This window comes from Leptosomus discolor, chromosome 4, assembly GCF_034619465.1.
Source record: "Leptosomus discolor isolate bLepDis1 chromosome 4, bLepDis1.hap2, whole genome shotgun sequence".
Classification (NCBI taxonomy): domain Eukaryota; kingdom Metazoa; phylum Chordata; class Aves; order Leptosomiformes; family Leptosomidae; genus Leptosomus; species Leptosomus discolor.
In genome coordinates, this window is record NC_141394.1 from 47,589,785 (window position 1) to 47,606,503 (window position 16,719).

The window sequence follows — 16,719 nt, forward strand, 5'->3', positions numbered from 1 at the left end:
TAGCGTATTTTACGTATTTTCAAATTTGAAAATTGTGTGATATTGATTTCAAATCAATATTATACAATTCTTTAAAAGGAACACACAATAAGGCTCCTGGAACTTTTTTAACCTTTATTTTGTAATGAGCAGTCTTTTTTTTTTTTTTTTAAATTTGACTCTTACTTGAATTGGAGCAATATAACCATGTCAGTGGGGTGGTAAGTGGATCTGAATTCAGATCCTGTAACCGGTTCTGACCCGTATCACCATTTAACAAGGTAGATGATCCAGAGCAAACCCTTAAATAATAGCAATTAAAATACAGTACTATCTTACATTTCTGTTATTTTGTGCACTATTTTAATCAAAATCAGTGGAAAATGTTAACAATCTATAGTCTGTAGATGTTGGTTAATGGAAATGTACTGTATGATTGAATAAAATCCCTGAGCCTGTTTGGAGAGCATTTATAGTTCTAGATCTAGAAATGTTCTTAAGATACTGAATGATATACTCCATTTCTTTACGTATACTTTTCAGTGATACTTTGTGTTGTATTCCTGCTTCCATTTCCTCTTCCAAAGCATTAATATAAGCAATCAGTATATAATTACAATCACCAACTGTTACAGAAATTAGAGATCACTCTTAGGATAAGCGGTTTTGTCTAACATGCTAACAGCAGTGTGTTTGCTTTTTCTAAACAGAAATAATGGTGAAATACAGACGTTCTTTGTGTCAGTTTTGAAACTACTGAGAAAATTTCTTTGTGTAATGCCCTGGTTCTCAAAAAAGCCTTTCCTCATCACATCTGCTATTTTTCCCTGTCCCAAACACCCATTCCGGTCAACTTTGCCAGAGCCTATCAATGACTAGTAAACTTACGTCCATATCTAAGCTTATCTTACAAAGCTTGAGAGTCTTTTAATTTCTTGAAGTACCAATCTCCTTAATGAAAAAGAAGGATGCTGTCCCATCTGATGATATGATAAATAACTGTTCCTTTGGTCTGTATTATTATAGTGTCTTAAAACCAACACAAATCTTGTCTCAGATACGTTACCAGTTTTCCATATGGATATTGCTTCACTATTTATTGTTGTTTTACTACCTCTTTGTCTGTAGTTCCTCTTCTCTCCCTTGGAGTACATCGTCCCATATCAGTGAAAGCAGAAGAATAGCTTCCAGGAGACTCCTGGTCTACTGAAAACAGAAATTATGTGAAACTATGGTAAATTAAACAAAAACATTCAAATCTGTGATGCTGCTTAGTTTTATTTAGAGGGGTGAAGAGATACTGAAATCTATTATTTTACCTTTAGTAGAAAGAAAAGCACATATGGCTAAAGTGCAGCTTTTTAAAGAAAATAAAAGATACTAACTCTCAAGCAAAGGCAAAGGCTGTCCTCTGAGCAACAGCAGCAGAAGAATATATGATAGAGGATCAAGAGAGCAAAATTATGCCTCACTGTACAAAGGGATGCACCCCTATGGGACCAAATGGAAGACATGACAGCAGTACTGGGATTTCATCAGCTTGCATGAAACTGTTTTGGAATGCCAACGATTTAAACACATAAGTACATGCACAAAATATGATTAAAGCATGCTTCAATGAGAAAATAGTGAAGACAAATTGTTTCCTCCTAAGTAATCTAGGATGCATTTCTACTTCACCAGGGGCACGCATTAGGCAGCACAAGGGAATTTAAAATGATGTTATTTCATAAAAACAAGTTTGTTTTAAGAGATGGAGTACAAACCATTACTCACCAATCTATGTGGCAGATTTTCTCTAAAGCACAGTTTACCAATGTTTATTATAGAATAGTATATTATATAATGGTGAATACATCTTTTCATGTTTTAATAAAAATAAAATCAAAATCTTACACTCTTTATAGCTCTGCAAATTGCCAATATGAAAAGAAACATGGAATTATTTCAGACCACAGGATGAGATGAACTGCCTCTTGACTTCTGAGATTTACTGTTTTAGTTTCCTAGTGCCACAGTGATACCTGCTAGTGGAGACATACGGCTGATTTTGTTTTCCTTTGACTTCATTCACACAATCTGTTCTTACCAAGCCCATATGTTTCTAAAGAAGTACAAGTGGAAAAAAAAGAACTGAAATAATCTCATCCATTATGGTAAGGTCTTACAGAAGAAAGATATAAATGATCTCCAGTGGACTGTGGGCTAAGCCACAAAAACTTGAGGCTGTTGATAAATACAGTGGCAGCAAAGAATGAGATAATAGTATCATTCATGTCATTGACTGCAAGCATGTCATCACTAGCAACTGTATCACAGTCCCAGTTCTGGACAGCTTTCTTGATACGGCATGTGTCTGTGAACAAGGATCTATGCTCACTGCATAAATCTAAAGATATAATGCCTCCAAACACATCTATTATTTTTTTCTTTAAACTCCAGCAGAAAGAGAAAGACATGGGAGGGAAGGAGCGAAAACATAGAAGCTTTAGGAAGAACAATTTCCTTTATTTCTGTACAGCTCCTTATGCAGTCAATAGTGGTAGTTTTCAGTGATTTTTGCTATGACCTTCAGGTCTCCATGTGGATGGTGGCTGTAAGAGACACACACAGATCCAACAAAACATAAAACTTCATTAGAAGTAGAGCTCAGCCATGACTGGTGCTGATGGAAGTCAATGAAATATTCTGCTGTAGTCATTCTCCTTGATACTTTAGGGATATTAATGTTGACAGAGTGTACCACCTTCCTCATGCCAGGCCCCTTCATAGATGCAGAAGCTATTAGGAATTCATGTTTACTCTGCATTGTGGATTTTCTTATTTTCAAGGACTGGAAAACTCATTTAGGAACTGTGATGTGTCACCAGCACAATTTCCAACAACTTCACTCTCACTGTGTAGTACTGCCTGCCAGGGTTAGACATGATCAGGCCTCAAGTATGACTAATTCAATTCTGAACTGTGTTTTATAGCTGTTTTTTTATCAAATTCTCTGTTCTCAATATGTCTATTTTAACTAGTTAAGATGGTAAGCACTTAAATTCTCTTGAAATACATATTTACTAGTGTGGTACTTGCAAAAGTTACAGGAAAAGATGTGAGATTAAAGATAAGTAAGATGGGTCTGATCAAATATTGCATAATTGATATATTAAAGACATTCTCTTACATCCATTTGTGATTTCAAGAATAGCTTTGTAACGGCGTTAAATTCTCAAAGATGCTCTGTCACAGAATGTGACTATGTTTAGAAGCAGAATTCTTTAACACAGAAATGTTACCATTTAAAAAGAGAAATAAATTATAGACTTGCAAGACATTAATCTAAATCATCTGGGATATACCTTTGTGCACTCCTGCTAGTTTGCTGCTTTTAATATTGCAGGGTTAAACTTTAAGAAACATTTTAAGCTCAAGCAATTTTTTTGAGAAAGAGCAGAGCAACAAAGTAGTAACTTTAAAACCAGATCACTGTCAAGACAGAAGTCTTTAAAAGTTATACTCACCCTGACAGTTTCATTCAAGTTTTGATTATTGAGAATTTCCCTTCTAAGAGGATAGGAAATTTCTCAAAACCTCATAGATATAACAAAACTCTATGAGAAGAACTAGTTTTGCTGCCACAGAAATTGGAAATTTATTGTTTGAACAGTGGAAATGGAAACTTCCTAAAATGACTTTAAAGTCTATTCACAAAAAGTAACATAAAGTAGTGGAATTAGATTATTTTCATAAGAAAACAGAATCAACTTACTTTCTATGATAGTGGCAGGATTAACAGCATTTTTACCACCTACATGTAACAAAACTATACAGTACAACATGTTTTAGGTGCAGATTTTTATTTTTATTTTTTTAACAATAAAGGAAGAGCTATCTGTATATTGTTTTCTGTTTGCCCAGCATCTTATGATGCATACATTCATTTTCTATAAGGTCTTTTTCTTGGGGAAAACGCCCACATTGCTTAATTTAGTAACCCCATGGTAATTTATAGCACTAATAATCTATTAGTTTAAATACTCCATTGCTCCAGTTGTCCAGATTACTGTATTTTGTGAATAGACAGCAAATTTATCTAGCCTCATCACCTATGTAAAAATGACATCCTTCATTAAGAAGTTCGTGGGATGAAAGCTTCTTACAGACAACACAGATAAAAATGGAATGAGTAAGGGCGGGAAATACAGGGAGTAAGGTTGGGTAAGTAAATCACAAGGATAGAGGAAGAAAATTAATCCACCTTGGAAACACAGTGCACTATTGTTGTTAGTTGCGTCCATGTCTGGAAAAGAGGCACTAAGAGGTAATCTTCCACAATCATTCCGGTACAGTGGGCAATGGATAGCACCATCTTGAGGCAGTGGATGAAAAGGCTGGTGCATGGGACTCTTTTTCAGAGCTTTAAGAGAAGAATTCCTTTCTGGAATGTCTGGAAGCAGCTCAGTAATAAGTCTGTGTAATATACTGTTGTCAGGCAAGCTTCCCCTTCTTTTTTCAGCTTTAATTTGGTCACAGATGTCTTTAAGTGCAGAGTCTAGGGCTTCAAATACAGATGACTTGCATTTTTTCTTTTCAGTTTGTTTTTTAGGAGCTGCACTTTTTTTCCTCCGGAAAGGCACTGGACTGACTAGGAACGCTATCTTAGAGAGGCCAGATTCTGCTTCCTGTCTTCTTGGATCTTCAGTGGTTTCTTGTTTAGCCCTTTCATGTTTTAGCATGGTGGTGAAGCGGGTGTAGGATGCTGGGCATCGCCCTTTGCAGGAGCTGATGAGATGCCTGTGGTGGTGGTGGTGGTGGTGGTGGTGATGGCCTGATCCATAAAAGCTTTCAGATGATGTGAAGGAAAAGTGGTCGAAGTCACTTTCACTACAAAAAGATGAACCCTCTATCTGGATAAAGTCACTGAGGTCAGAAACCACTCCATCTTGATCACTATCTGAAAAATCCATATGAGATCGCTGTGGCTCATCACTGGTCACTTCAATGTGAATTGGCACCAGGGTTTTAGTCTTGTAGCTCCGTTGTACCTGAGAAGGATGTCTGCCTTGATTTTCTTCTTCCAGCAAAGATTCGATAGAAAATCGCCTCTGTGGACATAAGCCATTTTTAGGAGGCTCTAGTGTAACAGTTGACAACATTTCATCACCTAGGTTTGGCATTGATTTTGACTTCTGAATTAATTTTTCAAATTCAGATATTCTTGTTGGTACCATGTCTCTGGGCACCTCTTCAGTAGAAGACTCTCTCCAGCCCTGAAGAATACCTTTGTGTTGTTCCTTTTCATACTGCAGTATTCTGGACTTCACAGAACAAATCACCTCAGAATTCATTAAGTCCTTGCGATTGATGCGGTGCATCTTTTTGTACATTTTTAGGAAACCTGGGGCATCATGTGCAGATCTGTGACGAACTCTTGATCTACTAGTACCACGGCCCTCAGCATATGGGGAGGCCCAGTTCATTGCACAGACTTCTTTGGAGTCCTCCTCACATAACAGAGAGCCCATGCTTTCAGACTTGGCCTGTGCATCAGGAAAGCTATCACGATCATCTGTTAACAGATCATCACAGCTACGAGATTTTCTCTTTGGAGAAGCAGTTTCTTCTGTGCTGCTCCAGACTTCTGCATTTTGACGAGTCATTTGCCAGCCATTCTTGTAGCTAATTGCCCTCCTTGAATCGTTTGGAACAGCTAAATGTTGTCTGTAAGTGCTACAGTAATCTAATTCGTTTGAGGTGTTGTGGTTGTGCACTGAATAACTTAAAAGGGATGGATACACTTTGCTAATATCCCCACCTTTATAATCCATAGAGCAGCATGGTAAAAAAGAGACATTGCCAGAAATTAAAAGATTCAGAAAGTTGGAATTAACATCAGTAAGTATTAGAAAGACTAGAAAAGAGACAGCAATTAATGCATCTATCAACTTAGGTCAGTACCTAGGGTTGCTACAGCCTGGGGCAGCAGAGCTAATAAGTTATTTTTCCAGCTGTAAAAATGTACTCGTGATAGTTTGAACATCAAAAAGAATTATGAATTATGGAGATGTTACCCACTCTGCAACTCCCCCACCGAAGCAACGTAAGAAAACAATATTGATTATTAATTAATTATTAATTGTATTGATTTTGAACAAGGTCAACAGACAATAAAAGCTGCAAATGGTATAGGATGAAGTCAAACAATAGATCTTGACCTCAGTCAAATATCGACTTTTCCACCTGTGCATTCTGAAAAAAGCTGTTCAGAATTTTTGAGCTGAATAATGCTCATAGAGTTCACAGCAACTGCATATTCTAAGATAATAATTAAGGTAAAGACACATCTCTATATAAGATCAAACTGGAAATTTCTCCCAGTTGTTCATAAGTAGCCCACTCTTTCCTGGTGTGATAGCACTGAAGGGAGTGGTGTTTTCTACAGCTTATGGAGGGCAGAACAAGGTGGCTGAGGAACGGCTACACAGGTGTAAAGGAAGATGTATCAGTTTACTGAGCCTAACCAGCATGGAGAAGAAACAATAACCCTTAGATTGACTTCCATAACAAAGCCTGAGTTTTCAAGCAAGTTTTAAGACATATTTTTATGCGCATGCTAGATCTAGAAGTCACTGAGACAAATTTGGAATTGTGGTCTCTCATACACGCACTGAACTTTCAAAACTCCTCTCAAGTGGCAACATTCAGTTCAGGACACATGCTTCAAACAGCTCAATCTGCTTTCTAGAACAACTCGAATCTGGATCAGAAACTGAAACACTTGAGTTCAAAAATCTACGTTGATCAAAACAGCTTATAATGTGCTGTTTCTTTAACAAAATGGTTAACACCAAGAAAAATTAAGATTATAGTAGGTTTCATAATGCTGGAAGAGAATGGAGTGACACAGCCAGGTCACTTTCTGAAAGTTAATTCACCTGTGGTAGATGTTCTTAAGGGAAGGATTTCCAAACACAGGAAGTGTTTAAGTCATGGTAAGTGCTCGTTAGCAGAGGTGTAGTCAAAGGTAAATGCAGGTAAATGGAGTTTACCAACTTTTCACTGCCTGGCCTGGTACACCAAATGGATGAGTTTACCCACTTTTTAAATCACCACTGTAACACTGGGTTTAAAATAAGTTTGCTTTTCCATTATTTCACTGTTAATATTCCTCACTGCTTTTCTTTGTCTGATGCATTCTGTTGCAGCCTGGAGACTTCTTTGCAGTGGGAATTTACTTTTACAAAGGTTTTTTACAGTTCCTAATACAGCTATAGACTGATTAGGATAGTTACAAAATACAGCAATTAAATGAATAATAATAACTTAAACAGATATTACATCGTATGTTTTACTGGAAACCTACTGTCTTGCTAAAAAAGCCCACCCAAAACGTCAAACACAAACAAACAACTTCATTATCTCTTTTCTGGAGAGACACGGAGAAGAGTAATAGAATGGTGACTGACTTGGAAAAATAATCTAATTCGACTGTATATGCTGTACTAAATACTTCAAGGATTTACAAAATCAAAAAGTCAGACTATGGATGTTTGCTTGATTAAATTAGGTCCTGATAACCGACAATGTCTAAGACATCAGCTATAGATTTGAAAGGTCTGCTACCCTATAACCTCATCTTTAATCTTCTATGCTATTTGTCTTGATTTACCTTCTGTATATTCTGAAAACATGTTTTAAAATCACAATAATCTAATTAGACAGCAGTGGAGTTAATAAAACTTTATAGGTTTATATATTGTGGTCCAAATCATAGTCTTCATTTAGACAATTTACTTTTGTTAGAATAAGCTGTTGAAACTGGAAAATCCTTGTTACAAATCCAGCTTTTCAGCTTAAAATTACAGTCGAAAGAATAAACAAGTTAGTCTTTCATGAAAAGCCCAGAGCTGTTGCTTCACATAGTAAATCTCCCAGTGAAAATGCACTGAGCAACAGTAGGCAGTTGCATTTGCTACCGATGTATTGTACAACACATCATCAGTAGTTTTCTGCTAACAAATATGATCTCCTCTTACCTTTTGCTCTTGATGGAGAAGAAGGAGATGAGCTAGTTAAAGGCTTTCTAAGGGTGGTATAGGGGCCTTGCATATCGGTACGGCCCAGGTTAGGCCTGTTTGCGTTCTGATCACTGTGCACCCTCTGATGACTCACAGCAGGTTCTGACTTCCTTCTCTTTCTGTAGTCACTCGCAGTACTTGCAGAACTACAGAAATAAGCAGTATTAGTTGCAGTCTAATTCTGAGATCAGAATTCAGGAATTTGAAAAGTAAGCTCATAATTATATTATTGGTTTACAGATTAAACGATGCCAGGACAAATACATCAAAAACATGTGAAAGGAAGAAGCACTGGTCTCAGACATCTTACAGCATATTTCACAGAGAAAAGCTGAATTTCTTCGTCACCTGACTGTTTTAAAGACTTACACAAAATTGCTATGTCGTTTTCATAGTAAAGGCTTTGAAATAAACGCATCAGGTTTTTTAGACTACTTTTTGGTACTTAAAGTTCAGCGCAAAGACAGGAAAAAGACAGAGACTGAGAACAGACAAGGCAGCATGCTTAGGGAAACAGCACTGAAATGCTGCAGGCAGTAAGGTTAAATGATTGCTGCAGTTGAGACAGAAGCTCAGGGACGTTAGTGGAAAGACACAGAATACAGCATGGCTTACTTGAATGTAAACAGTAAGTCCTTTTAAAACAAAAGTAAAATACACTTCAGTATCAAAATATCAACACCCTCTCCATGCATCTCAATTTTGTCAGTAGCTCACAAGGTGAACATTAAAATCTGACTCTTCATAACATCCACTGGTTTCAGGTTACAAGCAAAACCCTCAGGCTGTATAGTCTATGTCTACTGAAATCATACGCTGTATTTCTTACCTAGAGGGCCTGTCCAGGCCTCTGTCTGTTGAATAGTGATGATATAAGGAAGTCTGTGAAAACAAATATATGAATCTGTTATAAGCCTATATTTGAAAAAAGGGTGACAATTTCTGCTTATCATGATTATGCTCTGTTACTCTGTGACAAATCCTATAAAAAAAGAGACTATGATGATTAGCATATCCTGGGCATTCCAGCATAGATACTTCAACATTTCATGAGAACAGTTATGCATTTTTTTATAAAGCAGCACTAGATTTCATTTCATTTTCTACTTTAGTAACATTTTTTCTTTTAAAGCACTGCTAAATAATGATCCAATGTCATGCTTCTCTATACCCTTTTAAAAAATAGATATAGAACAGCTGAAATGAACTTTTAGTATAAAAACATAAAAATCTGAAAATAATTCCTTCATGTGCAAGTGAGGTCTGCAGAGATTCTCCTCCCCTGCAGTTACTCACCAAAATCCCACTATCAATTACAGCCAGAAACTTTTGTAAATCCCATGATGTTTGTGGCCAGTTGCTGACCGCCTTATATTCCTGGTAAGAACAGTTCTTATCACAGAACATTAGGCGTTGTTTATGGAGTTATGGAAGTAGATACTGCACAAAGCCTGGAAGATGGAATGGAGTAACGCTCCGTAATTTTATTATTCGTACAAAGTCAACCTTAAATAACTACTAATTTAAAATCAACCATTTCATACATTTCAAGCCTGCAGTCAGAATTAAGTAATTCTGGTAACTAGGTATGAATCTAGAATGAACTGCATGACCCCTGGGGTATTTCATCATGGGTACAAAGCAGTGTGGTTCAAAAGTTAAACTCGTTTCAAGTTCCTGGCATGTCATTTCAGAGCTAACCCAATGGAAACAGAACTATCATACAGATTTGTAAACTGCAGGAACTATTTTTCTCTCTACAGAAATCTTCTAGGATTTTTCTCTATATGGGAAAATCTTTATAGACTTTTCTCTGTACAGAAGGACTGCAGAAGCAATAGCACTCATGGCCTGTGTAAGTGCTTTTTTTTTTGTTAGATATTCTTTTTTTTTTTTCCCAGTGAGTTGAATTGCAAGTTCAGGAACAGGACTTCACTCAGATTTGTTAACTGACACATATATTTCTAGAAGTCACCTGTAGTAAAAGAATATTTGGGAACAGATTTCATGGGACTGTATACTTTAAATGACATTCAAGACTAATAAACTACTTTACAGGTGGGGCACTATAAAGATAATATGCTTGTTCAGTCAGAGTTAATTTGTCAGTAGGATTCATTATTTAAGACCTGAACCACACATACCAAGTGATCCCATTAGGACACTAACTGAAGTTTTAATTTCTGGATTATATTGAAATTTATTATACTGTGAGGCAGGAAGAACCACACAAACATAATAAATACAATATGGAGAAAATGTTATCTAAAACCTGAGCTAAGATCATTACAATTTTTTTCAGTAATTTTTAACTAGTTTAATTTAAATCACACTAAAAATCAGGTAAAAAAAACTTCCAGCTTTTGCTAACAATGGCAGCTGAGATGTAAACAGGTAAAAGATGTTAATAATTCAAAGACTTTAAAGTTACTTCCCAGAGAAAATAAATCCTCTATAACTTATTTAAGGTGATCTATGCGCAGGGTTTCAAAATGTTTACTTTTTCAAAAAAGTAAGTTCTTTGCTTTGTGAACAAGTATTCAAGTTACTTCTATGTTACTACTTATTACTACTGTTGTTCTCACTATTAAATACTGTTATGTTCATAAGCTCCAGTTTGGATCAGAATAACACGCTACATAAAGACAAAGGCAGAATCCCTCCTCAACTGAGATTACAGTGATCCCTCCTGAAGTGAGATAAGTGATCTATAAAGAATATGCTCATTGCAAAAACCAGTAACATAAACCCGACCACTAGAAATGGCAGAACTACATTCCTGATATGTCTCTCAAGTCATATATGGCTTAACTTGTAAAACTCAATGGCAGAACTAGGTCTAACATGGATTTCTATGAGATTAAGGATTATGAATACAAGCTGTATCCTATTAGTAATGTTTGTGCACAGCTCTTGCTCCTCTTAACAGAAATTTTGAAGGTAACAAATTTTTGAAAACAACATTTGGTTGTAATGTTGGCAAGGAGGGTTAAGGCAACTCTGATATTTCACCAAGAGACAGCATAGGAACTGGCCTGTAATTGAAGGAATATAGTTTCTGGCCTATTTCAAGGCTTCTTGGTGATACTGGACAGTTCAACATAGCATGTTTTAATTTTGGGGGAAATCTCGAAGTAAGCCCATGTCCAGGAAAAAAGGAAACCCAAGGTTTTGGTTAACATTATTCTGTTTTCTTCCAATTTATTTTGAAATGAAATAGACTACTGGACTAAATCATGAAACCGTGATGATTGTTCCACTTCATTGTTTTAGTCAATTGTGTGTTTAAACTTGCTAGTCTTTGCACCTGTTCAGAATGGAAGCAATGTGAGACTCAGGTAATACCTTTCTGAGTCATGTGCTCTAGAAGTGATGCGTCTTTGTGAGATTTTAAAGTCTCTTTTTAAATATTCTGTCACCACATCAGAGGCAAAGCTGAGGTAGTTTCTCTGCTGCTGCTGCAATTCTACTTGATGGATACTCTTAAATTGTTCCTGTCAGAGCTCAATTAGCCCAAAATCTCTGAAACTGCTTCCAAACAACAAATGTGATTCTATTATAATGATGTGCTACATTGTTCTGTATGACAAGTATTTTGTTTTATAATAAAATGGGAAACCAAAAGAATAGATTTACTCTTTTCCTCATCCTTATCCTTCCACTGCTGCATATATTTTCAGGTTTGGAAAGTGATGCTCAAGTTCCGACAACACATAACTCTGCTTTGGTGACTTATGCTACAGACAAAAGAGGGGAGCTAGAAATAAAAGCTCCAAAAATTACGTTAGTGTTATGCTAAAAAAAAAAAAAAAAGGGCTACTTGTCATGCAGTTATTTTCAGCTCATCCAATACAACCTCCAGATAGATCAGAAGAGACATGATCTCCTCTATTCATCTGCATCTCATTTACAATAGAGAATGACATGCATGCAACCTACAGCATGTGAATGACAGTAGGAAGGAAAAACTGGGATTAAAAAAGTATCAATGGCAATATGTCCACCTGCTAGGAATTACTATCGTGTTTGTTCTTTGTAAATTATCATGTCCTCAAGCAACACTCATTTGCAATTTCCAGCCTGTGTATAAGAGATCTTCACACAACCTGAGAATTGAGCTGTTACCAAGAGGAGCAAGGTGAGGTAGTGGGACATAGTCCCCGTTCTCAAGGAACAGGGAAGTCTGCATCAGGGATGTCAGGGGCATGGTGCTCTCAGGCAGGGCAGGTCTGCTGTAGCAATGGCCTGTTGGAAGAGGACTACCAACATTACTGATCATATGTCCAGCTTCTCCCAGTATTTGGTGTTTCCATCAGTGAAGTTTTGCCTCATACAATGATCTATTCCCCTTCCCAGGTGGCTTTCTGGCAGTGGTGCTCCACACACACTTTCTTCCATGGTGGGAGAGTACACAAGACTGTGCAATACAATCAAGTTTTACCACAGCATGTGATTTTTATTTGCTAAATTTGCTAAAATCAACCTATTTTTCTGCAAACAAATCTGACGTTATTTCTTACAAGTTTCATTTTCCTAGCAAAACACAGATTTCAAAGTTTGTTTGTGGTTTTTTTTTAATCATCTGTCATTGCATTGCTCTTAGGTGATAAACAAACTATGTATGACACTTCACAATAGAAACTGACTTGTGGATTCGAATGTGAAGAACAGAAACAGCTAAATGTTGGCCAAAGTATTTTAAATGCTGAAATTAGCTCATAATGTCAATGGACTTTAACATTTGAGAGAAGGGGTACTGTGAAACAAAACCATACCACCTGCTTTAGAAAAGGAGTAAAGAATCAAACCTCCTTCCCGCAGGCAGATCAAATAGAAGCCTGTGTTTTGGAGTCAGTTCTGTTATGGAAGTGTGCTGATGATCATCAGATATTCTCAGACAGACAATAAACCTCCTATTAGTACTTCGGAAATTATCCCTATTTTATTTGTCAATATTTGGAATGTGTATGAGGCTCATGATGACTACATTACTGTTCACCTATTCTGTCTAAAAAAAAAATCATAGTATTTGTTTTTTAAAATATATTCTGAAGAAGGTTCCCGAGTCTTTACTGTTCATACAGTTCATATTTTCAAGCTTTCCTTTACATCTCCTGAAAGCTGAAAACTACTTTACAAGTCTTCCAGGACTATCCAACCTCAATGATTTTAAGATAGCTAATATTTTGAAGTCTGTCTGCAATAAAACCATAGAAGCCAGCAGCAGAGTTGCTTACACCAACAGCTAGTGTAACCACAGTTCTCCTCGCATTTCTACACAGCAGAGTGAAGCAAAGGCCTCAGGTCTGTGTGCCTCCCTACACTACCCACAAAACACATATTGAGCCTGTTTTGGAAAATGTCTGAGTCTTACTTCCAAACTGGCAACAACTATCAACCTCATCTTTGTTGACCAGCCACCGCCACGGTCCAGCACCAGGAGAGGAAGGAAACTCAGGCTCACAGTGATCTCTATTAGAACTGTTGCATGAGGTGATACAAACACTGCAGATTAACAGTCATTGCAGGGTTTCTTGTGCAAATGCCAAGCTCTTCCATTAGGGACTGGACCATGATGATCTGTAACATGATACTGGCCAAACAGCCATGAGGCAGCAGTGATTATTTTCCACCACTTGTAATGGTGACCATGATGTAAATCCCAAGGGTAGTGTAGATTCCCATTGTCTTCTATGGAAGGCAATGGATAAATCACACAACTGAAACCAAATCAGAGAGAACTTCTTTATCCACAGCATTCCTCAGGCCATAAATAGTGTGTTAGTGATCAGGCTAGACTGCAGGAAGTGTGTGTCACACCAAAAGTGACTGCTGGGTTACTATATAGCTCTTTCCATCCTTTAAGATACTCTTATCACCTTGAATGTAATCTGCTCTTTTTCCCTTTGATGCCTTCTTTGAAGTTTTTTCTATATGAAAGATACTGTCTGTTGCACTATAATACTAATTTTGACCACGGGCATACATTATTGTATATAATCTTTGTGGAGTTTGTATCTTCCACCCACAGGTAGATCTGCACAGATATGGCATATGGGGGAAAGGTGAAAGCAAACAGTGGATATGGCTGGTTATTTACTGCCAGGAATGGGCACCACTGTTTGTAGCTGTCCTGTCAGCTCTTGGGCATTTGACCCATGATCCCTCCAAGCCACTTCTAGGCAGCCCAACAGAACATGTTTCCCCCCATTCCCCCATCTCCAAAGCTAACTAGGCATCTTCCAGAATATTCAACGCTGCCCAATATGTATAAAGGCTGCCTGACAAAAATAAGTAAAGATTGGAGACCACCACATGAAACTACCAAATATAGACTTTGTTGAATACTTTGACTTGATTCTAATAAAACCCCCCAGATATATATTTACAATTAAGACAATGTTTTAGCTGTTTTCATGCATCAAGGCTTTAATGGTGACTGAAAATGAAGTTAGGAAAAATAGGCAGAAGTTGTAGGCTTGTTTGCATGATGGTTCTAATATTTTATCAAGTTATTTTGAATATTCCCCCCCCCCCAAGTGTTTCTGAACATGATTTATCATATTCAAAGACTTAAAAAGTTTCAAAATAAAAGATAAATGTCTCTGTAAAGTAAACAAAGAAAAAAGTCAGTATTACTTAGTAGTCATTTTACGCAGATGATAATGATAATATGGACATGATAATATTTCAAATAATCATGCCAGGGCTTTTAAATTGTCTTCCTCAATTTAGAAAGTACTATCAAGTATTAGTGAAGGCCTTGAAGCTTATTGTCTTGGACAATTGAGCCCAAATTTCACAACCATGAGGTTTTTCCAGATTTATAGAGCTTAAAACCAAACCAGAGTAACTTGCAAACGACTAACAATTTAAGGCCACAATTTGTGTTTAAGTTTTTTGAAAGACTACAGAAGATGAATCACCAATATGAATGAAGCAAAGCCACCATAAGAAGTAAAGTTGTCATTATAGGATTCACTGACTTTTGCCCTGACATTCTAAGAATGGTTGGGGAGCAGAAAAGGAATGAAAGCCTGAATCTCTCCCACTCAGAGTAGGGCAATAACAGCCCGCTACCTGATCTTGATGCATTTTATTTGGAGTAATGACTGTCAATCCTGCAGTTAAAATTTTACAACAGGATTATTAATTGCTGTTTTACCTGATTGGCAACACTAGTCATAAATATTTAATTGGAGAAATGATAGATTAGCCACAAAGGCTACTTGATATATAGAACTTGAGTCAGATATTTTAATGAAAAATATACTTCTGTGCTGATGTATTAATTGTGTCTGAAAGCAATGCACTTGCTCAACTCTGAAGAAGTGGGAATTTGTCAAAGAGTTAGAGACGTATGGGCTGTTGTGTAATTCTGAGTGTTAATCTCTAAGAAGTTTTGGGGATAAGGACTCACAGTTCCTAGGATAATAAGATCAACATCCAAATGCACTAGTGATCTGGAAAGATATGAAGACAAAGATACAATGATTGTGAATTAGAAATGTCTCATTTCTATCAGAAGGAAACCACTAAATTTTAACAAACTTAAGACATAAATGGTGAGCACTCCAACCCTTCTTCCCAAGAGAAACATCTGAACAAGAATCATTCATTTACCTCATTGGAAACACCAGAAGAACTGTCTTGAACATAATCCAAAAGCTTTTTAGGTGGCTGCATCATAAAAGCAGAAGTGTAGAGATGAAATGGAGTAGAATCAATGGCAGCAAGGAATGAAACATGTGGAGAAGGTGACACAGTTAGAAACTAAGTGTTGACACTGTCAGATACAAAGAGTGACACATATGGGTAGAACGGAAGGAAGAATGTGTTACAACATTTTTAAAATTATAAGCATCTTAATAAAATGTTAGTAACTTTAGGTGGTAAATTTACAACTGGAATGGTTGAATCAATACTAGCAGTCTGTAATACTCATGAGACAGAGGATTGTAATGCATCACGGTTACGTTCTACTGAGGAAATCTCAATGTACTTTATCTTACAGGAGACACTGTTCTCAGGTTATCATTATCAGTAAAATATTGTTGACATATTGTTCAACAGAAGAATGTACCTGGACTGTTTCTGCCTACCTAGAGGGAGGAATGACAAAATAGCATGAATGGCTAGCTAAAAGGAGATAAAAAGTAATCAGTGAAAATGTGAATCATTGTAGAGCACTGGACAACAAATTAAACCCAGATATATTTAACTAGGTTGTTGTTTTTTTTTTTTTTTTGTTTTCAGGTGGTATTCAATGGGTAATCTTTTAAATGTTATGATTAAAAAATTAAAATTTTAAAAGAATGTATATGGTTTGCTTTCTCTTCTGCTTTCATTGAGGTAGGTGGGAGCTGATTTTGGCTTATGGCTAGCTACAAAAAGGGATTAAGGTGCCTGGTTCCCAGAGTGCCCTCCAGGGCCCTGTGTCAAGTGCTCAGGCTACTCATGTAGCCTGGCATCTCAGTAATTAGCACACTGAGGGGGGCTCCAGAGAATTGCTAGCTAACAAGGAAAGATGAGAACGGAAATGTTTTAAATCCTGATACTCTCAAGCTCAAAACCCATGTCTATTTCGGATGTGCTTTTGGTTTCTTTCCTCAAGCTGCCCAGGATCCTGGGGAGCTATGAGAATACCTAACAGGACTGAGGGAATGCTTGGGTT

General features: G+C 36.9%; 1 protein-coding gene across 7 annotated transcripts in view; it reads right to left on the reverse strand.

Annotated features, from left to right (window-relative positions):
- SORBS2 (sorbin and SH3 domain containing 2) overlaps nucleotides 1-16,719 on the reverse strand; it is an 82,948-nt gene that overhangs the window by 20,731 nt on the left and 45,498 nt on the right. For 3 of the 7 annotated variants that reach the window (XM_086464438.1, XM_086464439.1, XM_086464440.1), the window contains 3 exons: nucleotides 8,875-8,927; nucleotides 8,004-8,191; nucleotides 1,094-1,182 (listed from right to left, as the gene is read on the reverse strand). In XM_086464438.1, coding sequence (XP_086320564.1) covers nucleotides 1,094-1,182; nucleotides 8,004-8,191; nucleotides 8,875-8,927 — 330 coding nt within the window. Of the gene's footprint in view, nucleotides 1-1,093; nucleotides 1,186-4,225; nucleotides 5,783-8,003; nucleotides 8,192-8,874; nucleotides 8,928-15,668; nucleotides 15,726-16,719 lie in introns of all 7 variants that reach the window. The other 4 variants (XM_086464435.1, XM_086464434.1, XM_086464436.1 and 1 more) reach the window with 4 other exon arrangements.